At 37.2% G+C, this 26,210-nt stretch overlaps 1 protein-coding gene across 3 annotated transcripts in view; it reads right to left on the bottom strand.

The window, feature by feature from the left end:
- RPS6KA6 (ribosomal protein S6 kinase A6) overlaps window positions 1-26,210 on the bottom strand; it is a 196,037-nt gene that overhangs the window by 122,944 nt on the left and 46,883 nt on the right. For 2 of the 3 annotated variants that reach the window (XM_073880923.1, XM_025879483.2), the window contains exon 3: window positions 5,353-5,469. The exons of the other annotated variant lie outside the window; for it this stretch is intronic. In XM_073880923.1, the coding sequence (XP_073737024.1) occupies window positions 5,353-5,469 (117 nt within the window). The remainder of the gene's footprint in view (window positions 1-5,352; window positions 5,470-26,210) is intronic. 3 annotated transcript variants of the gene reach the window in all.

The following is a 26,210-nucleotide window of genomic DNA, read 5'->3' on the forward strand; positions in this document are numbered from 1 at the left end:
ATATCAATTAACCATCCATATTCTGTTACATAATAATCCATTGGTCTACCTTACACTTTTTTTTTCTTTGACAAGTACTTGGCAATTTATTTTTTTAATAATTTTTATTGTTATGTTAATCACCATACATTACATCATTAGTTTTTGATGTAGTGTTCCATGATTCATTGTTTGTGCATAACACCCAGTGCTCCACGCAGACTGTGCCCTCTTTAATACCCATCACCAGGCTAACCCATCCCCCCACCCCCCTCCCCTCTAGAACCCTCAGTTTGTTTTTCAGAGTCCATCATCTCTCATGGTTCATATCCCCCCTCTGACTTACTCGCCTTCATTCTTCCCCTCCTGCTATCTTCTTCTTTTTTTTTCTTAACATATATTGCATTATTTGTTTCAGAAGTACAGATCCGTGATTCATCAGTCTTGTACAATTCACAGTGCTCACCATAGCACATACCCTCCCCCAATGTCTATCACCCAGCCACCCAATCCCTACCACCCCCCACCACTCCAGCAACTCTCACTTTGTTTCCTGAGATTAAGAATTCCTCATATCAGTGAGGTCATATGATACATGTCTTTCTCTGACTGACTTATTTCACTCAGCATAACACCCTCCAGTTCCATCCACATCACTGCAAATGGCAAGATCTCATTCCTTTTGATGGCTGCATAATATTCCATCGTGTATATATACCACATCTTCTTTATCCATTCATCTGTCGATGGACATCTTGTCTCTTTCCACAGTTTGGCTATTGTGAACATTGCTGCTACCTTACACTTTGAATGGATTCTGTACTATCTGATTTGATATGTGTTGATAATCTCAAAAATATTGCTTCACTGAGTTATGCAAATCTTCCAAATGTTTAACAGCAGTGATCTCATCAGAAAAGTTTTTTGAGTATTAAGATGTCAAGCTCACAGTGTCAAATAAAAATTTTTCAAAGCTAATTTTTTGCTTCAAAGCTCAAATTTTATCATTGACAAAAATATTGCCAGTTGTTTCCCATGAAATAACAGGATCCCTTCCATTCATTTTTGAGGAAACATCTACCAAATACCCAAGTTTAAGTAACCATAGTTTGTCAATCATTCTTTTTTTAAAAGCTTTTATTTATTTATTTGAGAGAAAGAGGAAGAGCATAAAGGGGGAGAGAGAGAGAGAGAGAGAGAAGCAGACTACCCGCTGAACAGAGAGCCTATCATGAGACTCGATCCCAGGACCCTGAGATTGTGACCTGAGCCAAAGGCAGACGCTTAACCGACTGAGACACCCAAGCTCCCTGTCAATCATTCTTTCAAGTAAAAATGGTGTTCCATGGAAAAAGTGGCTAGTTCAGCTTAGAACTCAAAAAATCACACAAGTGCTTTGTTTTGATGGTATGCAGCTTCTGGTACATAGTTCTTTATACACAGCTAAAGTTCTTTACATGTACTTCTCATTTCATCCCACAACATTAAAAAGAAGTATACTTGGGGCGCCTGGGTGGCTCAGTTGGTTAAACTGCTGCCTTCAGCTCAGGCCATGATCCCAGAGTCCTGGGATCGAGCCCCACATCGGGCTCCCTGCTCATGCAGGAAGCCTGCTTCTCCCTCTGCCTGCCGCTCCCCCTGCTTGTGCTCTCTCCCTCTCTCTCTCTCTCGCTCTCTCTGTGTGTCAAATAAATAAATAAAATCTTTAAAAAAAAAAGAAGTATACTCAAGGGTTGGGATTTGAGAAATTTAAAAATTGTTAACACCTCATCAAGGACATTTTGAAGTAAAACTTGCATTTTTTTAAACTGCCAAGTACGTAGCAATGAGTACAATGACTACTGACATAATTTGTAGTCACTGCTTTGGTTGTGCCAAGGTGTCAGAAGTTTTACAAATAGTATCTTAGTATTATTATAAAATAGTTTTGACCTTGAGGACCCCCTGAAGGTGTCTTATGGATGCCCAAGAGTAGACAGACCACACATTGAGAACTACTGTTCTAAAACATAGCCCTTAGTAGGGATGAAAAGAATGGAATATAGAGGGCAAAAAGAAGCAAAGAAAAAAGAAAAAAAATGGTCCAGACTTTCAGGAAGACACTTGCACAAAGCAATCACTTTTTCCCTAGCTCTTCTAATACCCACTAGTATCCTAATATGGCCTCTAATAGAAGTCATCATTTATGGTCTAGAGAAATAATTGTTTATTTGTTCATCACCTGATTTGTTCTTTTCAGATCTTAGATGGACTGAACTAGCATAAGAAAATATCCTCTCTGCTCTCTTCCCATGATCAACTACAGAAGAAGTTGCATGGCTTCAAACTACTGTATCTAAAAACATATCTATCCTGTTCAAAGAGGTTTCTTTTCAGTCACACTAATCCAATTCTTGGAAACAGGTCAGAAAAGAAATTAGTGAGTGAGTTACTCCAATATACCTCTTTTGGTTACATGGACTTCTATATTTTCCATTAATAAGTACTCTGTAAGTATTTGTTCATGTGAACTTAAAGATCACACAGCTTTAACATTGATTGAAGAGAAAAAACTGTAAGAAATTTTAAGATGTAAACATTTATAAAACTATCTCTTGAAAATGACTCAAGAGGGCAAGGGTTTAGTATTTTCAAAAATTCATTTTTAGGGGCAGCTGGGTGGCTCATTCAGTTGAGCATCTGACTCTTGATTTCAGCTCAGGTCGTGATCTCATGGGTGGTGGGATCAAGCTCTGGGTCTAGCTCTGCACTCAGCAAGGAGTCTGCTTGAAATTCTCTCCCTCTTCCCCTCCCCCCACTTGTGTGCATGCACGTGCATGTGCTCTCTCTCTAAAAATAAATCTTTTAAAAATTTCATTTTTAATTCCTATACTGTAATATCAATAAGTAAAAAAATTGTAATCCACGAATGTTAAAAGGTATGTGTTGTATAAATATTACTTGGCATGTGAAATACAAGGAAAGCTAATCTGACAATTTCAGACATATTTTCATGTGTTTTATTTGATGTGTTTTAAAATAATTAATGTAAGCTGTTTGGTATACTACATTCCAATCCATACATTAATGATCATTAATAGCATTATACTTGGTGTGTTCAGTACAGAATTTTATATGTTTATTTCATGATGATAATATAAGCTTCTTTGAAATACAACTTTAAAATGATTTTAATGGTGTTCTCCCTATTAAATATGCTATAAAAATATCTAATTGCAAGGCTTTATGTAGGCCATAATTCCATTTATTGCATTTTAACAATGGAACTTTTGCAGACAACTAAATAAGGCCACAGCCCAAAGTTTCTCGGAATTTCTCCTACACTTTGATTTGCAGCTTTGGCCAAATTCCCGCATAGGTTCAGCATATAACAAGTCACATCTACCCAATGCCCATGCAAATGATGTAGTACTGACAAGTATGCAGGTTCACATCCTAAGAAAAAAGAAATAAGCCACCTCCTTAATATTTCTTTTGTTGATGAACTGCATGAAGACCAATACTTTGTATTTTAGTATTACAAATTTTAAAAAGGCTTCTATGATATCCTTGTTAAACTGAAGTTCCTGCACAAAGCTGAGTATTTCCTGAATTTAAGGACTACATTGACAACTTGTCCACATATTGCTATATTTAATGTGAAGATGTTATCGAAGACACTACATTATGTTATATTGTATTTTATGAATCCCCATGAGAAAAAAAAATTTTCTCGTCTGTTAGATCTGTTTACAACCTTACAGATACTGTCATAATCATGCAATTAAAAGTATCAACTTCTTTATAATGGCTGCCAGAAATTTTAAGACTTCATTTTGGTCCCACTTCTAGGAGACTTACAGGCTTTTATGTCATTTGTAAACGACAAGATTATATCACTGGCTTCATCTAATCTTTCCTGCTGTAATCATCTCAACTTATTTTTAATTTTATTTTATTTGATATTCATCTATGAAAACCTTAAATCATTTCTGGAGCAAAGCTGGATATAAATAAATATACATATGAGTAGATATATGCATCAAATGAAAAAGCAATGATTTTAATGACTTCAAATGTTTGCCTGGTGAAATTTTAAAGTTGAAATTTAAGCATTTATACATTTTGGATATAAAAGAACTGCATCTCTGTTCCTCTAAAATTAACATCATAAAAATACCATGTAAAATAATTAAGACAATATTGTACTTTAAGAAATTTAAAAAAACATATAGGTATGCAGAATGCACATGCCTACTCTACAGGTCAGTTCTATAAGCACATCCCACACACACAATCTTTTAAAGTTTTACTCTCCCCAGTACAAGTATTCAGGTCTTATCTCCTTGTCTTCATATACCTCCTGTACCAATTTACTATTAAACCATAATCTACCATAGTCTGTCTTTGTTGTGTCCTGAAAACATTTCTCTGTATTTAATATGTTACATTCTATACCACACAGATATCAGATTACTTTAAGACAATTAATGTCAATTTTATATTCACTAATACTGCTTTTATAAATGTGCACATACTGGGTGTTCAATAAATATCTTTCTTTTAAAATGATTCAGATCATAATAATCACCATTCAGCTGCCCCACTTTTCCCTTTTGAAACTAAATATCAGACACCCTCAAATTAGTAGCTTCACTTTATCTTTCTCCCCTTACATTGTTGTTGTTGTTGTTGTTTTCTTAAGGGCTGTTAATTACTGTGTATGTACAGTAAATTTCATGTCTTGGATGTCATTAGCTGTACAAACATCAAGAACCAGACCTACACACTTCTGAGAATCTTATGCCAGTAAGCACTTAACAGTTTCAATGATTTCAGAGCTAATCTTTCTCAATTTTGCTTCCTCCCTTGAAATTTAAGCTCCTTGAAGGCAGGAGTTTCACATCATCTATATGTCACCCAGTACCTGCCCCTGCTGTAATTTATATACATACTACTTAACAGATAATAGGTGAATTCATGCACTCATATATGAATTGGTAATACATTCTGACATTTTTGATAGAGCTAAGGAATATAGATAAAATCACTAGGAAAGAGCAAGCTGTGATCATGCCAGTATATGAACAGAGAAAAAAGGAAGACTTTAAAAAAAAATCAAACTACTTTGATATAGGCAGCTAATAAATAGTATGCTATATTTTGTCCTAAAAAATGAGTGAGCCCATGGTACTGGAAAACACTGATTATTACACATAAGTATAAAGAAATGGGACTAAAAGTACAACAGAAATAAAAAGAGTAAAATCAGAGAGTTACCTTTGTGTGTATCCTTTGACAAATTTAGAAATGGCATATTTTCGAAATGTCTATCTATACGTATATTATTTTGGCTAAATGTTCAGAAGAGAAAAAAAATAAAGCATTTATTACCTTTCCAAAGGATCCCTGACCAAGAACCTTGAGCAACTCAAACTGTGCAGGATCTGCCTTCTCATATCCTTCCTTAACATGATGAGTAATAGGGATTTCTTTAACAACACCTTCATCCTGTAAAAAGAAATCCAAACAACACTCAAATCCAGTTGCAACATCTAATGATTAGCTCCATTTAGAACCAGAAATCACACTAGAAATTAACTGACTATCCAACCCTTTCATCTTAACACAGAGTTTTATGGGCTACTAGTATATTCACTTTCCTATTTTCTAACACACAGAGATACACAACCACCCCTATTATATAACTGCATGTAAATATAAGCACATAAAATCTATGCTTCAGGATTCCCTTCCAACTAGGTAGTGACAAAAGAAAAACATCAACAACTAACAGTTTTAAGGCCCTCACTGGAGGGGTGCCTGACCGGCTCAGTCGGTTGAGCATGCAATTCTTAATGTTTGTAGAGCATGTGATTTGATCTCAGGGTCATGAGTTCAAGGCCCACATTGGGTGTAGAGCCTACTTAAAAAACAAAACAAAAGACCCTCCCTGGAGTATGAATTATGAGGTGGCTGCAGAGAAAGTCAAGAGACAGATAAAACCTTGTAAATTATAGGGCATGGCAAAATGTGTGAGCTTCAAAAGTTCTCTGAAATGGAATTTCAGTAGCCTTAATTTTAAGTAGTGATATATGAATGTTTAAATGTTCAACTAGCTACATCATTGAACAGAAAAACTGGCTATAGGCAAACAAAATCTGCAAAGCCCAAACACGTTTCCAGGCCATGACCCTATTTTTATTGAAACTTTGTATATAAATGATATGCCAAATTTCCTACCACCTGGGTCAGGCAGAAAAGAAGCCACCCAGGGAGTGTTCCTGCTTTTTGATGTAGGACTCTATTCAGCTGTGAAGATTATACTCAAGTGAGGTATAATTCTAGTCCCTAGAGAAGCACAGTAGCTAGGATGAAAAAAACCTCAAGTATATTACATATCACAAAATAGCAAGACCTGGGATATAGTATCCAACATTCTAACTATAGAGGAAATAACTGAGGCCCACAGAGTTTAAGTTCACATGACCAGTTAATCACAATGTCTAGAAGTCTTGGTAGCTTTCCAGAACACCACATTAAATTCTGGTCTGGATGGCAAAAACATTCTCAATCAATTCATGCATTAATTGATTGATTAATAAATAGTGACTATGGCCCAAGTGGGCATGAGCAGAATCCCAAGTAAACTAGACTTCATGGCAGCTAAAATAACTTCCATGTTACACAAATAGTCAAACATTCACTCTCTCATGAGGGTAGGCAAAGGAATTTTAGCTTTAGGTATCTGTAATCACTAATCAGCCAGAAATGACGAATCAGCTCTAAAAGTATGTCCATAGATGTTTGTTATACATTAAAATAGTATTTCAGCAGACTCCTAAGTAGATATGAGAGTAACTTTCCCCAAAAGAGTCAAAAACTTTTTTTAATGGAAATACATATGCTTTGCAGCTACCAATCTGGGATTAAAGTACAGCATATCTGTATGCACCTTGGCAATAGAATATGTGTAAAACAAAAGCAATATCACTGTATACTCTTAATATTATGGTTAACTGAGTTTTCACCACATACTATGAATGTACTACTGGTCTTCAGAGCATATAATATGAAAGAAACCTGAAAGAACCTGAAAGAACACTAAAAGAAGAGTCAGTAGACTAAGTTTTGCTCCTAGCTCTGCCATACATAAGATAAGCAGCCTTGGCCAAATCACAAACTATTCTTCTTCACTGTTCTTACATGACAAACAGGTTATATCAGATGGGTCTTTAAGGTTTTCCACAAGTCTGTGATTCTATGCTGAACACAGTACAGCATTTTTACATTTAAGTACTTTAGTTTCTGCCATTTAAGATCATCATTATAAACATGGGTCATGATGACATTAGGTTTTTAAAAATGTTCAGAGATAGGAAACAACTGTACTCTATTCTAGTTACTATCACCAAGGAAACAACTATACTCTAGTTAGTTTCACCAAACCTAAGAATGTCTTCCAAATGAAAGTGTCTGCCCAATGCCTCTTCTCTTAATTAAAATCCACAGATGCCCATCTTTCAAAAAATAACATACCTTTCAATTTTTGGCAGCATTACCATAAAAAGTTTCCAACATGAAAATACTACTAGATTAGAAAAGACCACTTTCCCCAGTGGATAGCCCCCATAAAATATTGTTACACTGTGTTCTAATAACTCATTACCTTGTCTTTCTCTCCCACTAGACTGTGAGCTTCCTGAATGCAGGTATTATCACATTCATCTCTGCATTCCTAAGGCATACCACAATATTTGTTTGATTTTATGGGAGCAGACAGCCACAGAAATTGATGCAATTTCATAAAAAGGGAATGAAGGAAAACTTGTTTTAATTTATATATATATATGCATATAAATTATGGGCTACTAGTATATATATATATTCACTTTCTTTGGTATTTATTATGGCATAAAAATAATTTGTATTCATTATGGTATAATAATACCATATAATACCATACAATAATACTTGTTTTAATTTATGTATATAAATTATTAAATATATATAAATATGTATATATAAATTATGGGCTACTGGTATATTCACTATATATATAGTATTTATTATTTTTTTAGTATAGTTGACATATAATGTTACATTACTTTCAGGTGTACAAGGTAGTGATTCAACCATCCTATATGATATCCTATGCTCATCACAAGTGTAGCTACTATCTGTCACCATACAATGCTATTATGATACCAGTGACTATATTCCCTAATGCTGTAGCTCTTATTCCCATGACTTATTCATTCTGTAACTGGAAGCCTGTATCTCCCAATTCACTTCATCCATTTTGCCCATCTTCCAGTTCCCCTTCCCTCTGGCAACCATTAGCTTATTCTCAATTTTAAAATGAAAGATTTTAAAGATAAATTAACTAGTAAAAAAAAACCCTCAAAATTATTTTTTTAAAGATTTTATTTATTTATTTGAGAGAGAGAGAATGAGAGAGAGAGAGCACGAGAAGGAAGAGGGTCAGAGGGAGAAGCAGACTCCCCGCTGAGCAGGGAGCCTGATGTGGGACTCGATCCCAGGACTCCAGGATCATGACCTGAGCCGAAGGCAGTCGCTCAACCAACAGAGCCACCCAGGCGCCCTCAAAATTATTTTTAAATGCCTTGAAAAAAAAGGAGAAAAATACTTATCCAGAATTAATTTTTTAATATATAAAGGAAATAGGGAAACAGGAATTCATTCTGGATAATGGAATTGTGTCAGTTTTGAACAGAACTGACTTTATTTCCAAATTTAATGAAATAAGTATTTTTCCTTAGAGTGTGAGGAATATAAACATTTTTCCAGATTATTCATGGTCAGTATTTTTATTACACTGTGTTGTACTTAACATAAATGAAGGGCATAATGACTCCAGAATCTGTACTTTTTAAAAATGCTGATATTAACTTACTGATTGGTCATCTGTTTTCTCTATTAAAAACATATGGTCCTAAGCAAACCACTTACTATGCATTGTATTACTAAGTTATGGCCAGTTTGCCTTTAAGTAAACAGTAGTTTACAATGCCCTAGCTGCAAATAAAAATCACTAGTAAAATAAATATTTATTTAATATATATGTTTGAGTCCCACCCACTCTCAAAGATTATGGTTCAGTAGAACTAGGGTGAGACCTAGCATTTTTTAAAACCTACCCAGATGATTCTGATACATGCTCACGATTGAACAGTACTATTTAGGTGCTTCTAACATACAGTTATATAGGTATATAAATATCAATATCTACACAAATACACACACACACACAACTTATTACAGAAGTGTTTTATAATTTGCATGTGCTCTTTTTTTTTTACTGTCAAATTATCTGATACTCTGTGTCATCATTTCCAATATTGGTCTTTCTTATTTCATCTTCTCTCCAGCCCATTCTTGTCTATTGCCTAACATTTCTCAGCCTCTCCAAGGCTATATTTATTAATGTTTACTATTAAAACATTTTTTTTGTCATCTGCAGCCTTCCTTCCTTCCTCTACTTCACTTTCTTCTGGTTCTGCAACATTCCAGCTTTAGACTGGCAGCATTCTAGCCTGAAATAAAATAGTAATGTACCTATCAGCAATCCATTTGTTTTCTCCTAAGAGTGAATCATCCTCAAAAAATTTTCTCTATCCTGGTATAATAAAGTTGTGATATATTACATAATCTTCCCATATATACTGCCTTTTATCTTTAATTATTCACTCATTCAGAAAAATCAACAGCATTCATGGAGCATATGCTATGTATTAAGCACTGTGCTACCCACTGGGGACACAGAGATAAAATTTGGACTTGAGGATAAAAAATTTTGTCAGATATATCACTTCCCTTAATGAAACAAAAAGGTATACAATATGTTAATGGGCTGAACTGTTTCCCCTCAAAATTCATGCACTGAAGTCTCAACCCCCAACACCTCAGAATGTAACTATTCGGAGACAGGGCCTTAGAAAAGGTAATTCAGGTAAAATAAGGTCATTAGGATGGACCCTTATCAAGTATGACTGCTGTTCTTACAAGAAGAGATTAAGACATAGACACACACAGAAGAAAAAGCATGTGAAAGCACAGGGAGAAGACAACCATCTACAAGCCAAGGAAAGAGGCCTCAGAAGAAACCAACTTTGCCAACATCTTGATCTTGAACTTCTAGCCTCCAGAATTATGAGAAAATAAATTTGTTGTTTAAGTTACTTAGTCTGTGGTACCTAGCTATGGCAGCCCTAGCAAACTTATACATAGTACCTGATCATAGTTGATCTCTGTAAAGAAAGTTGCTACTGTGAAATTAAGATCTAATAACTTTGAAATAGGAACCACTGTTCTTTTCAACACCATATGACAAATCTGAGACAAGGATGATGAGTTAGTGGGTTTTTTGGAATATCATAGTAATTGTTGATAAATATAAAAATTATGAAGGCTCAATCACAACTAAAATAGTATGCTCTGACCTCTACACTCTGTGATCATCTTTTTAATTCAGGGGCCCAACAATGCTATAACACTGGAAAAACATACTGATAGAGTACAAAAGAAACTGCCAAATACACTACTGCTTCAATCTTTGATTAACTCATTTGAAATCACCTGTTAATGAGAAAGAGAAGCTGAAGACAATCCATTAGGAAATCATACTATATAATGCTATTATGACTACTTCCTAGGACTATGGTACTAAATATAGATACCTCCAGAAAACAAGTCAAAACAAAGTAAGAGGGATGGACCTAGAGAGTATAATGCTAAGTGAAGTAAGTCAGAGAAAGACAAGTATCATATGATTTCGCTGATATGTAGAATTTAAGAAACAAGAAATGAGCAAAGGAGAAAAAAGAGAGGGAGAGAGAGAGACAGAAGGGGGGAGAGGGGGAGAGAGGGGGAGGGAGGGAGAGAGAGAGAGAGAGAGAGAGAGAGAGAGAGAGAGAGAGAGGCTAAGAAACAGACTCTTAATTATTGAGAAAAACTGGTTATAGGAGGGAAGGTGGTGGGGCATAAGTGAAATAGATGATGGGGATAAAAGAGTGCATTTGTCATAATGAGCACTGGGTGATGTATGGAACTGTTGAATCACTATATTGTACACTTGAAACTAATATAACACTGTATGTTAACTATATTGGAATTAAAATAAAATTGAAAATAAGAGAAATTTTAAAGCATAATTGTTTGGGTTTTATGTAATAATGCAATATCCATCTGTTCAAACATTTGCTATATTTCTGGGTAGACAGGCCAGTTTGATCACCCAGAAATTCCAAGAGCATTTAGTTGTGGATTTGTTAAAATGTCCATGAAAAGATCTGGGAAACAGCTTGATGTACTCTTCTCATGCAGTGAATAATCCAGGGTCATTGAAAACCAAGCTAAGTATCAGCCTACTTTGAAAGAGCGTTCATAGTAATAATAATGTAAATGTCAAAACACAACTAGGGTGAACAAAACACGTCAAATAATGTACATATTGGGAAGTAATTATAGAATATTTAGGTTAGGAAAATAGTATCAATTTGTCCTGACTGAAAACCAAACAATGGTGGCAAGCTAGTTCCCACGTGGCTTGGATTATTCTATTTACTAGGATCAGCTCTTTAGTTCCCTCATCTATAAAATGGCAATAAAACCGACCCTATCTATTTCAGATCTGGGTGACAGAGTCAACTGAGAATTTTGAAAACCACAAAATGTTTATAAAAATTGAAGTTATTGAATTATTTATACTATTTATCTTTGCATCCCTTGTGGTATAGCATAACTACACCTTCTAGTGGTTAGGCATCAATATTTAGATGAACAATAACTTTATCAAAGAGTTTTGCATATCTATAAGACAAGGGTTTGAATTTTTCTTTTGCAGAAATTTTCCCTTTATCACATTATCACTATTTTTTATACTGCATTATATTTTTTCAAGTTTTTCTTTAAATTCTAGTTAGTTAACATATATTGTAATATTGGTTTCAGGATTAGAATTTAATGATTCTTCACTTACATATAATACCCAGTGCTCATCACAAGTGCCCTCCTCAATACCCATCACCCATTTAGTCCATTGCCCCACCCACCTCCCTCCATCAACCTTCAGTTTGTTCTTTATACTTAAGAGTCTCTTATGATTTGCCTACATTTTTTTTCTTCCACTTCTATATTCACCTGTTTTGTTTCTTAAATTCCACAGATGAGTGAAATCATATGGTATTTATCTTTCTCTGTTTTCACTTAGCATAATACACTCTACCAACGTCAACGTCATTGCAAATGGCAAGCTTCATTCATTTAATAGCTGAGTAATCTTCATGGTATATATATATACAACATCTTTATTCATTAATCAGTTGATGGACACACAGGTTCTTTCCACAATTTGCCTATTGTTGATAATGCTGCTGTAAACATCGGGGTATATGTGCCCTGTAGAATCAGCATTTTTGTATCTTTTGCATAAATACCTAATAGTGTGATTGCTGGGTCATAGGACAGTTATATTTTTAAATTTTGAGGAACCTCTGTACTGTTTTCCAGAGTGGCTGCACCAGGTTGCATTCCCACTAACAGTATAAGAGGGTTGTGCTTTCTCCACATTCTCACCAATATTTGTTTTTTCCTGTGTTGTTAATTTTAGCCATTCTGACAGGTGTGAGGTGGTATCTCACTGTAGTTTTGATTTGTCTTTCCCTGATGATGAGTGATGTTGAGCAACTTTTCATGTGTCTATTAGACATGTGTATGTCTTTGGAAAAAAGTCTATTCATGTATGTCTTCTGCCCATTTCTTAACTGGATTATTTGCTTTTTGGGTGTTGAGTTTTATAATTTCTTTATAGATTTTGGATAATAGCCCTTTATCAGATATGTCATTTGCAAATATCTTCCACCATTCTGTAGGGGGAAGTTTAGTTTCCTTCACTGTGCAAAAGTTTTATCTTGATGAAGTCCCAATAGTTCATTTTTACTTTTCTTTCCCTTTCCTCAAGAGAAATGTCCAGTAAGAAGCTGATATAGCTAATGTCAAAGAGGTTACTGCCTGTGTTCTTCTTTAGGATTTTTGTGGGAGCCTGTCTTACATTAAGCTCTTTCATCTTTCATAAATTTTGAATTTATTTTTTGTGTGATGTAAGAAGGTGGTATAGTTTCATTTTTCTGAATGTGGCTGTCCAGTTTTCCCAACACAATTTGTTGAAGAGACTGTCTTTTTCCCATTGGATATTGTTTCCTGTTTTGTTGAAGATTAAACGACCATATAGTTGTGGGTGCACTTCTGGGTCTTCTGTTCTGTTCCGTTGATCTATGTGTCTTTTTTGCCCCAGTACCAGACAGTCTTGATGATGACAGCTTTGTAATATGGCATGAAGTCAGGCATTGTGATGCCCCAGCTTTGGTTTTCTTTTTCAACATTCCTCTGGCTATTCAGGGGCTTTTCCTGTTCCATACAAATTTCAAGATTGTTTGTTTCAGCTCTGTGAAAAATCCTGGTGGTATTTTGATAGGGATTGCATTAAATGTGTAGATTGCTTTGGGTTGTATAGACATTTTAACAATGTTTGTATTTCCAATGAATGAGCATGGAATGTCTTTCCATTTCTTTGTGTCATCTTCAATTTCTTTCATTAGAGTTTTACGGTTTTCAGAGTACCTTTCTTTTACCTCTTTGGTTAGGTTTATTCTTTGGTATCTTATGGTTTTTGGTTCAATTGTAAATGAGATCAATTCCTTGATTTCTCTTTCTGCTTCTTCATTATTGGTGTATAGAAATGCAAATGTATTTGATTTTCTATCCTGTGACTTTGATGAATTCATATATCAGTTCTAACAATTTTTTGATGGAGTCTTGGGGATTTTCTACATAAAGTATTGTCATCTGCAAAGAGTGGAAGTTTGACTTTTCCTTACTGATTTGGATGCCTTTTATTCCTTTTTGTTGTTTGATTGTTGAGGCTAGGACTTTCCAGTACTATGTTAAATAACAATGGTGAGAGTGGACATCCTAGTGTTGTTCCTGACCGTAGTGGAAATGCTGTTTTTCACCATTGACGATGATATTACCTGTGTGTCTTTAATATATGGCCTTTAGGACGTTGAGGTATATTACTTAGTCCCCTACGTCATTGAATTTTATCAACAATGAATGCTATATTTTATCAAATGCTTTTTTCTGTATCTATTGAGAGGATCATATGGTTCTTGTCTTTTATTAATGTGGTGTATCACATTGACTGATTTGTGAATATTGAACCACCTTGCAGCCAGATAGATACCACTTGATCACAGCAAATAATTCTTTTAATGTACTGTTTGATTCAATTTGTGAGTATCTTGTTCAAAATTTTTGCATCCATGTACATCAGGGATATTGTCCTATAAATCGTTTTAGTGGGATCTTTGCCTAGTTTTGGAATCAAGGTAATTCTGGCCTCATAGGAAAAGTTTGGGAATTTCCCTTCAATTTCTATTTTTTGGAATAGTTGGGGAAGAATAGGTATGAACGCTTCTTTAAATGTTAGGTAGAATACCCCTGGGAAGACAACTGGCCCTGGACTTTTGTTTGTTGTGAGATTTTTGATTACTGATTCAATTTCTTTGCTGGCTATGGGTCTGTTCAAATTTTCTATTTCTTCCTGTTTCATTGTTTTTCAGTGTTGGTAGTTTATGTTTCTAGGAATTTATCCATTTGTTCTAGGTGCCCATTTTTTTGGCATATATTCTTCATAATATTCTCTTATAATTGTTTGTATTTTGGCGGTGTTGGTTGTGATTGTTCCTCTTTCATTCATGATTTTATTTATTTGGGTATGTTCTGTTTCTTTTTGATAAGATTTTTCTAGGGGTTTATCAATGGTATTAATTCTTTCAAAGAATCAGTCCTAGTTATACTGATCTGTGCTACTGTTTTGTTGTTGTTGTTCCTATATAATTTATTTTTGCTCAAATCTTTATTATTTCCCTTGTACCGCTGGATTTAGGCTTTCTTTGCTGTTCCTTTCCTAGCCCCTTTAGATGGAAGGTTAAGTTGTGTACTTGAGAGTCTTCTTGCTTCTTGAGGTACACCTGCATTGCTATATACTACCTTGTTATGACTGCTATTGCTGCATCCCAAAGGTTTTGGACCATCATGTTTTCATTTGCATTTGCTTCCATGTATGTCTTTACATCTTCTTTAATTTTCTGGTTAACCCATTCATTTCTTTTAATATTTTGCTTTTTTAGTAGGATGTTCTTTAACCTCCATGTATTTGTGGTCTTTCCAAACTTTTTCTGTGTTGACTTCTAGTTTCATTGTGTTGTGGTGAGAAAATATGCAGTTTGATCTTAATCTTTTTATACTTGTTCAATCTTGATTCATGACCCAGTATGTGATTCTTTCTGCAGACTGTTTCCTGTGCACGTGAAAAGAGTGTGTATTTTGCTGCTTTAGGATGAAATGTTCTGAATATATCTGTTATATGTCCATATTTTTCTTTCCCTCTTCTTTTCAGCTTCATTATTTTCCACAATTTTATCTTCTTTATCACTTATTTGTTCTTCTGCTTGTTCCCTACTTGTGGTCATTACAGCCAGTCAGTTTCACATCTTCATTATACCATTTTTTTTGGCTAGACTAGGTTTTAGGTCTTTTATCTCTGTGGTGAGGGACTCCTTGTGTTTTTCTCTAGCCAAGCTAGTATCCTTCTGACTGTTGTTTTAAATTCTGGTTCAGGCATATTACTTATATCTGTTTTGATGAGATCCCTATCCTTGACTTCTTGTTCTTTCTTTTGGGATAAATTCCTCCATTTTGACATTGTATGTAGCTCTCTGTCTTCTCTGTGTTAGGAAAGTCTGTTATGTTTCCTGCTCCTGGGAGTAATGGCTATATTAAGAAAACGTCGTATACTGTCCAGGCCCTGGTTCTTCGGGAATTGTTTCTGGTGTATGCTATGTGCACTCTGCTGTTGTGTTTTGGCTGCTCTTTCCCTCAGGTCATTCCCCTGCAGAGTTTCTCCTTGTCTGCAGTGGGGAGTGCTTGGACCTTGTCCGCTGTGTAGCAAGTTTAAAATAGGTGTGTTTTAGTCTACTTGTTAAAAGAGGCTAGATCCTATTTCTCCTAGAGCTACAGCTTTATAGCTCTCTGTGGTCAGTAAACTTGGTGCAATGGGGCAGGGGCAGTTTGTGCTGGTCATCTGGGGGGGGGGGGCTGCTGATGCTCTGAGTCACAGGCACACTTGTCCCAATGTAACCAAAAAACAAAAAACACCTAGTGTAAGTGGGCAAGCTTCCACCCTGGGCATTGTGCTGCTCACTAAAGTCCATCCTTGCTGATGGGCAGGGGTAAAAATTGTATCAGCTGACTCTCTCATCCCTGAAGAGGGGATTTAATGCCCACAGCTATCCAGGAAGCCCTCTCAGAAGAGCAAACAATCTCCCCTAGTTTGTCCCAGGCATCCCTCAGATCCCTATCTTTACCATCTGTGTCTGAGCCTTCTGCCCACCAGGTGGCACAAAGCTCCTGTGTTTTATCTCAGGCATGCCAGCTGGGTTTCAAAACTTCAAATTTTAGGGAAATGGCACTGCATGGACCCATGCTGATCCTCTGGAGGATCGTCTCACTGAACTGTGGCTGGTGTGGGATTTTTCTAGAAGGTCAGTCACAAGAACATGTAGGTGCTTAGAGTTTATGATAAAGCACAGAAAAAAGCCAGCATCCAGGTTAGCTGCCCTCAGTAGGTGTCTCTGTTCCTATACTAATGAACAGGCCAGCTCAATGGTGCCCACGGACTCCTCTGTCCCTGGAGAGGCAGTGACACCTCTCCCAAATGCACTCAAAGAATGGGAACTGTCCCTCCTAGTGTAACTCAGAGGATCCTCAGACCACACTGTCTACTACTGGGCCTCTCCTCTCCTTCTCCACAGGAGTACCTCTATGCCCACCAGGCTCACACTGGTGATGGCATAGACTTCTAAAACTTCAGACTTAGAGCTCCACTGCTTGTAAAAATTTGCAATAATCAGCCCCTCTTGTTTTCCCCATCAATTGTTTCAGGGGGTGTTTTTTTATGCAATGCATTGCATTTGTGTTCTCTCTCTCTCTCTTTCCCCTCTCCCTGATCAGGGCCCCTTCCCTCTGTTGCACCATGATTCTTTTCTCCCCCAAATCACATCTCCACATTTCAGACCCTCCACAATGTGGCCTCTTTTCTCTTTCTAGTTGTGCAGATTATTTTCTCCGTCCTCAGATCATTTCCTGGATGTTCAGAATGATTTGATATTTATCTAGCTGTGTTCAGGGATGAGGCAAGCATAGGGTCCCCCTACTACTCTGCCACCTTAACTTCCAAGGGTTCATTTTTTTTTAAATGCTAAATGAATAAAAAGCAGAAGTAAGGACCAACTTTGTAAGGGAAGAAAAATATTGAAGCACAGCAAGGATAAATGTCCAGAATGGAAAGAGAAGTAAAGGAAGGAAAAATCAACCCTATGAGAAGCAGGCACCCCAACTTAAGGGACTTCCTACATATAGCTATACATGAAGTTTAAGAAATACACACTTGTAATAGAATATTTCTTAAAGGATTATTAAGACAGACATATGTCAAGAGTGGTTCCTAAACTTAGATATGTAGGGCTTCAAAATATCAGTAAATCAGTTTTTTATGTACATTTTCAGTTAAATGTAACCTATATATTTCTGGGTAATAAAAATATATATCAATTTAGAGACTAAACATGCTACTGATGTTATACTAATGTAGTGAACAAAAATCTAATAGTTAGGTGATTCTTCTTTTAAAATTCCTAAAACATTGGTAGCATTAAAAATATGTATTTATTTGAGGCAGTAATAACAATTCCATACAAACTTTAGAAGTAAATATGAATGGATTATAAACTACCAGGTTAGAAAGTAGGAGAAATAGGGGACTAGGTGGTGAAATATGATGTCATATATCTCTTATCATTACTTAATGATTACCAAATATGAACACTGTCTTGAGAAATGGAAAAAAAATTATTACTAATCTGGATATATTAAAATTATATTAACTATAATTTAGCTTGTTAATCATAAGCTAAGCATATCTATCTACTTATATCTATATCTATATCGAGGGTGGGAAGCAATTTACTTAATTTTGCCTGTTTTAACTGAAGAACAGTGATCAGATGACCATGAAAGTTCAAAGCTACGCTAAGTGAGATGAAGTGGATTAGCTGTCTAAATCAGTCAATAGCAAAACAGCATCAGACAACATAGGCAATTCCTAAGTTCAAATTTAAAGAATACTGCTTAAAGATTCTATGCATTACAAAACAATCTCTACAACTCTCCACTATCTAAAAAAAAAAAAAAAAAAGCCAACCACAAAAAAAAAAACCAACCAGCTCCCAGCATCACACTGGAATAGGCAACCACAGCCCCAAAAATCCTATATATGAAAACATTAAAGAAAGAGATAAATTTATACACTTAGTGTTTATCACTCATATAATCTAACTGACACCAAATGAGTACCTAATATATCACACAGTAAATGTACTTTAAGTTCAGATAAATCAGGCTATAAACTAAATCAAATCCTGGGGCACCTGGGTGGTTCAGTTGGTTAAGTGTCTGCCTTTGGCTCAGGTCATGATCCCAGGGTCCTGGGATCCAGCCCCTCATTGGGCTCCCTGCTCAGCAGGGAGCCTGCTTTTCCCTCTCCCTCTGCCTGCTGTTCCCCCTGCTTGTGCATGCTCTCTCTCTAACTCAAATAAATAAAAATCTTTAGAAAAAAAAAAACCTAAATCAAATCCTTACAAGTGATTCTAGGTCCCTTATTCTTTAAAACTTCAGATTTCCCTTTCTACCCACTGAAGGTGACTGACTAATTTAGATGACATTAGCATCAATCACTATATATTTTTACTGTGTTTCCATAAAAAGTATATTTCCTGATTCCTTTTTTAAAATCGGAAAGGTAAATATTTGACAATACCCTATATATATGCATGTATGTGTTTATGTTGGCTACATATGTACATATGTGCACATGCACACACATACATTGTTTCTGCCTCCTGTGGTGTGGGGCATAGTATTTCCCTGTTAATTTATTAATTCTCAAAAATACCCTTCCCCACTGCCTTTTGTATTTTCCTACACTTCATCTTTTATAAACTAGTAACATAAATACTATGCCTCTTACTACATATGATCTGTAGAGAAAGATTTAGATGATTTTGATAGAAGCTTACACTTAATTATACTCAAAATTAACACATTATTTATATTAAGTAAATTGCAAAAGAAATAATGATAACATTTTATCTGTTAATCAGAACTAAGATTATTGTTACATCATCACAACCTGCAGAGATAGTGAAATTTACATATAATTCAAAGAATAATCTTGGACAAACCCAATTTAAGTATCTCTACTGGTCCTATCTGAAAAAGTCCTCTTATAACACAGTTTCAAGGCAAAAAAGATATCAAGGTTGATTTTATCTATAACTAAATAAGAGAAGGATGATGCTGCGGGAGCAAGATGGCGGAGGAGTAGGAGACCTAGATTTCGTCTGGTCTCAGGAATTCAGCTGAATAGGGATCAAACCATTCTGAACACCTACAAACTCAACAGGAGATCAAAGAGGAGAGTAGCAACAACTCTCTGAACAGAGAAGCGACCACTTACTGGAAGGGAGGACATGCGGAGAAGTGAATCCGAGGCGATATTCGGGAGGATAGACGGCGGGGGAGGGGGCGTCCGTCAGCCGCTTCTGGCAAGTGCTAGAGCCGCGGAGCACAAAATCAGACCTTTTAGAAGTCAGCTCCGCTGAGAGACGTCGCTGCAGTGCCTAAGCGGGGGTGGAACCCTCGCGGGACAGTGGGGTCTCAGGACCCTCAGGGTCACAGAAAGACCGGGGGAGCCTGAGTGCGCCAGAGCTCCCAGGGATCGGAGCGGGGAAGCCGGCTGCAGAGACGGAGCCGAGGCGCGGGCTCTCAGCTCGGGGTGGCCATAAACTGTGATCCGCGGCCCAGTCGGGCCACTGCTCCTGCAGCAGGGACCCAACAAGCGGCAGAGCCGGGGAGACTCCCCTTCCTTCCCAGGGAGGAGCGGCGCGGGAACGCACCGCACGGATCTGCTGGGTTTGGAGACTCCACCCGGGGTCGGGTGCCAGAGATACAAACGCTCGGTCACAGGTCGGGCGAGCACGGAGTGCGGCCGGAGACCGGGGACAAGGGAGTGACTGCTTTTCTCTGGGGGCGCACTGAGGAGCGGGGCCCCGAGTTCTCAGCTCCTCCGGGTGGAGATTGGGAGGCCACCATTTTTGCCCTGGTCCTCCAAGGCTGTACCGAGAGCTTGCAGGGAACAAAAGCTCCTGAGATCAAACCCGAGCAGCTTGCTTAGCCCGGACCAACAAGGGCGGGGCAATTCAGCCTCGGCAAAGACATTTGGAAAGCACAGCAACAGGCCCGTCCCCCAGAAGATCAGCACGAACAGCCAGCAAGCCAAGACCAAGTTTACCGATCAAGGAGAACGGGAGAACTCCAGCGCTAGGGGAATACTGCACATAGAATTCATGCCTTTTTTTTACCATGATTCATTAGTTCATCAAAGTTAATTTTTGTTAACTGTTTTTTTTTCTTTTTCTTTTTCCCTTTTTCAACCAACATCTTATCAATCTCTTTAAAAAAAAAACATTTTTTATTTTTCATTTTTAGAGAAATATTTTATACCTTCATAGTAGTTACCCTTATTTTTGGCATATATATATAAGTTGTTCTCTCTTTAAAATTTTGAGATACAGTTTCTTCTAACAGATAAAAATATACCCTAAATCACTAGTGTATGATTCTGTTCTAGTCTCCTGCCTGATCACATTCTCTCCCTTTTTTCTTTTTTTTTTTAAATATTCTTTCTTTTTTCAAACTTCTTATCTTATCAAGTCCTTTTATAAAATCTATTATAATTTTCATCTTTACAGTCATCTTCTATCCCTTCATTGTATCAACCCTTATTTTGTACATATATGTCTTTCTTCCTTTAAAATTTTAGGAGGCACTTTTTTCTAACAGACCAAAATACGCCCCAAATCTAGTGGGTGGCACTGATCTATGCACTAGCCTGAACATATGTGATCACATTCTGCTTTTTTTGTATTGTTCTGTTTTTGTTTTTATCTTTTTTTTTCTTTTTTTTTTCTTTCTTTTTTCTTTCTTTCCCTTTCTTTTCCCCTGGTTTCAGGTCTTTTCTGATTTGTATACAGTATATTTGCTGGGAACGTTGTAAACCTGTTAGCATTTTGTTCTCTCAGTCATCTATTCTCCTCTGGACAAAATGACAAGACGAAAAAAATCACCTCAGCAAAAAGAACAAGAGGTAGTACCGTCAGCCAGGGACCTACTCAATATGGACATTAGTACGAAGTCGGACATAGGGTTCAGAATCATGACTTTAAAGATACTAGCTGGGCTTGAAAAAAGCGTGGAAGTTATTAGAGAAACCCTTTCTGGAGAAATAAAAGAACTAAAATCTAAACAAGTCGAAATCAAAAAGGCTATTGATGAGGTGCAATCAAAAATGGGGGCACTAACTGCTAGGATAAATGAGGCAGAAGAGAGAATCAGTGATATACAAGACCAAATGATGGAAAGTAAAGAGGCTGAGAAAAAGAGGGAGAAACAACTACAGGATCCGAGGGCAGAATTCGAGAGATAAGTGATTCGATAAGACGAAACACCATTAGAATAATTGGGATCCCAGAAGAAGAAGAAAGAGAGGGGCAGAAGGTATATTGGAGAAAATAATAGCAGAGAACTTCGCTAATGTGAGGAAGGAAACAGGCATCAAAATCCAGGAGGCACAGAGAACCCCTCTCAAAATCAATAAAAATAGCTCAACACCCCGACATCTAATAGTAAAACTTATGAGTCTCACAGACAAAGAGAAAATCCTGAAAGCAGCTCGGGAGAAGAGATATGTAACCTACAATGGTAAAAATATTAGATTGGCAACAGACCTATCCACAGAGACCTGGCAGGACAGAAAGGACTGGCAAGATATCTTCAGAGCACTAAACGAGAAAAATATGCAGCCAAGAATACTATATCCAGCTAGGCTGTCATTGAAAATAGAAGGAGAGATAAAAAACTTCCAGGACAAACAAAAACTAAAGGAATTTGCAAACATGAAACCAGCCCTCCAAGAAATATTGAAAGGGGTCCTCTAAGCAAAGAGAGAGACAAAAAGCAGCACAGATCAGAAAGGAACAGAGACAACATACAGTAACAGTCACCTTACAGGCAATAAAATGGCACTAAATTCATACCTTTCAATAGTTACCCTGAATGTAAATGGGCTCAATGCCCCAATCAAAAGACACAGGCTATCAGATTGGATTAAAAAACAAGACCCATCCATATGCTGTCTGCAAGAGACTCATTTTAGACCCAAAGACACCCCCAGATTGAAAGTGAGGGGGTGGAAAACCATTTACCATGCTAATGGACACCAAAAGAAAGCTGGGATGGCAATCCTTATATCAGACAAACTAGACTTTAAAACAAAGACTGTAATAACAGATGAGGAAGGACACTATATCCTACTTAAAGGGCCTATCCAACAAGAAGATCTAACAATTGTAAATATCTATGCCACTAACATGGGAGCAGCCAATTATATAAGGCAATTAATAACAAAAGCAAAAAAACACATTGACAACAATACAATAATAGTGGGGGACTTTAACACCCCCCTGACTGAAATGGACAGATCATCTAAGCAAAAGATCAACAAGGAAATAAAGACTTTAAATGTCACACTGGACCAAATGGACTTCACAGACATATTCAGGATATTCCATCCCAAAGCAACGGAATACACATTCTTCTCTAGTGCCCATGGAACATTCTCCAGAATTGATCACATCCTAGGTCACAAGTCAGGTCTCAACCGGTACCAAAAGATTGGGATCATTCCCTGCATATTTTCAGACCACAATGCTTTGAAACTAGAACTCAATCACAAGAGGAAAGTCGGAAAGAACTCAAATACATGGAGGCTAAAGAGCATCCTACTAAAGAATGAATGGGTCAACCAGAAAATTAAAGAAGAATTAAAAAAATTCATGGAAACCAATGAAAATGAAAACACAACCGTCCAAAATCTTTGGGATACAGCAAAGGCAGTCCTGAGAGGAAAGTATATAGCAATACAAGCCTTTCTCAAGAAACAAGAAAGGTCTCAGATACACAATCTAACCCTACACCTAAAGGAGCTGGAGAAAGAACAGCCAATAAAGCCTAAACCCAGCAGGAGAAGAGAAATAATAAAGATCAGAGCAGAAATCAATGAAATAGAAACCAAAAGAACAGTAGAACAGATCAACGAAAGTAGGAGCTGGTTCTTTGAAAGAATTAACAAGATTGATAAACCCCTGGCCAGACTGATCAAAAAGAGAAATGACCCAAATCAACAAAATCATGAATGAAAGAGGAGAGATCACAACCAACACCAAAGAAATACAAACAATTATAAGAACATATTATGAGCAACTCTATGCCAGCAAATTAGATAACCTGGAAGAAATGGGTGCATTCCTAGAGATGTATCAACTACCAAAACTGAACCAGGAAGAAATAGAAAATCTGAACAGACCTATGACCACTGAGGAAATTGAAGCAGTCATCAACAATCTCCCAAGAAACAAAAGCCCAGGGCCAGATGGCTTCCCAGGGGAATTCTATCAGACATTTAAAGAAGAATTAATACCTATTCTCCTGAAACTGTTCCAAAAAATAGAAATGGAAGGAAAACTTCCAAATTCATTTTATGAGGCCACCATTACCTTGATCCCAAAACCAGACAAAGATCCCATCAAAAAGGAGAATTACAGACCAATATCCTTGATGAACATGGATGCAAAAATTCTCACCAAAATCCTAGCCAATAGGATCCAACAGTACATTAAAAGGATTATTCACCACGACCAAGTGGGATTTATCCCTGGGCTGCAAGGCTGGTTCAACATCCGCAAATCAAACATCGTGATACAATACATTAACAAAAGAAAGAACAAGAATCATATGACCCTCTCAATAGATGCAGAAAAAGCATTTGACAAAGTACAGCATCCTTTCTTGATCAAAACTCTTCAGAGTATAGGGATAGAGGGTACATACCTCAATATCATAAAAGCCATCTACGAAAAACCTACAGCGAATATTATTCTCAATGGGGAAAAGCTGAGAGCTTTTCCCCTAAGGTCAGGAATGCGGCAGGGATGTCGACTCTCACCACTGCTATTCAACATAGTATTAGAAGTCCTAGCCACAGCAATCAGACAACAAAAAGAAATCAAAGGCATCCAAATCGGCAAAGAGGAAGTCAAACTCTCACTCTTTGCAGATGATATGATACTGTACGTGGAAAACCCAAAAGACTCCACCCCAAAACTGCTAGAACTCATACAGGAATTCAGTCAAGTAGCAGGCTATAAAATCAATGCACAGAAATCAGTGGCATTCCTATACACCAACAACAAGACAGAAGAGAGACAAATCAAGGAGTCGATCCCATTCACAATTGCACCCAAAACCATAAGATACCTAGGAATAAATTTAACCAAAGAGGCAAAGGATCTGTACTCAGAAAACTATAAAATACTCAGGAAAGAAATTGAAGAAGACACAAAGAAATGGAAAAACGTTCCATGCTCATGGATTGGGAGAACCAACATTGTGAAGATGTCAATGCTACCTAGAGCATTCTACACATTCAATGAAATCCCCATCAAAATACCATCCATTTTTTTCAAAGAAATGGAACAAATAATCCTAAAATTTGTATGGAACCAGAAGAGACCCCGAATAGCCAGAGGAATATTGAAAAAGAAAAGCAAAGCTGGCGGCATCACAATTCCGGACTTCCAGCTCTATTACAAAGCTGTCATCATCAAGACAGTATGGTACTGGCACAAAAACAGACGCATAGATCAATGGAACAGAATCGAGAGCCCAGAAATGGACCCTCAATTCTATGGTCAACTTATCTTTGACAAAGCAGGAAAGAATGTCCAGTGGAAAAAAGACAGTCTCTTCACCAAATGGTGTTGGGAAAATTGGACAGCCACATGCAGAAGAATGAAACTGGACCATTTCCTTACACCACACACAAAAATAGACTCCAAATGGTTGAAAGACCTAAATGTGAGACAGGAGTCCATCCAAATCCTAAAGGAGAACACAGGTAGCAACCTCTTCGACCTCAGCCGCAGCAACTTCTTCCTAGAAACATCACCAAAGGCATGGGAAGCCAGGGCAAAAATGAACTATTGGGATTTCATCAAGATAAAAAGCTTTTGCACAGCAAAAGAAACAGTCCACAAAACCAAAAGACAACCGACAGAATGGGAGAAAATATTTGCAAATGACATATCAGATAATGGGCTAGTATCCAAAATCTATAAAGAATTTATCAAACTCAACACCCAAAGAACAAATAATCCAATCAAGAAATGGGCAGAAGACATGAACAGACATTTTTCCAAAGAAGACATCCAAATGGCCAACAGGCACATGAAAAAGTGCTCAACATCGCTCGGCATCAGGGAAATCCAAATCAAAACCTCAATGAGATACCACCTCACACCCGTCAGAATGGCTAAAATTAAGTCAGGGAACGACAGATATTGGCGGGGATGTGGAGAAAGGGGAACCCTCCTACACTGTTGGTGGGAATGCAAGCTGGTGCAACCACTCTGGAAAACAGTATGGAGGTTCCTCAAACAGTTGAAATTAGAGCTACCATTCGATCCAGCAATTGCACTACTGGGTATTTACCCCAAAGATACGAATGTAGGGACCCGAAGGGGTACGTGCACCCCAATGTTTATAGCAGCAATGTCCACAATAGCCAAACTGTGGAAAGAGCCAAGATGTCCATCGACAGATGAATGGATAAAGAAGATGTGGTATATATACACAATGGAATATTATGCAGCCATCAAAAGGAATGAGATCTTGCCATTTGCAACGACGTGGATGGAACTGGAGGGTGTTATGCTGAGTGAAATAAGTCAATCAGAGAAAGACATGTATCATATGACCTCACTGATATGAGGAATTCTTAATCTCAGGAACAAACTGAGGGTTGCTGGAGTGGTCGGGGGTGGGAGGGATGGGGTGGCTGGGTGATGGACATTGGGGAAGATATGTGCTACGGTGAGCGCTGTGAATTGTGTAAGACTGTTGAATCACAGATCTGTACTTCTGGAACAAATAACGCA

This window comes from Callorhinus ursinus, unplaced genomic scaffold (assembly GCF_003265705.2).
Source record: "Callorhinus ursinus isolate GAN/ISIS: 27379988/994484 unplaced genomic scaffold, GSC_fseal_2.0 scaffold40, whole genome shotgun sequence".
Lineage (NCBI taxonomy): Eukaryota > Metazoa > Chordata > Mammalia > Carnivora > Otariidae > Callorhinus > Callorhinus ursinus.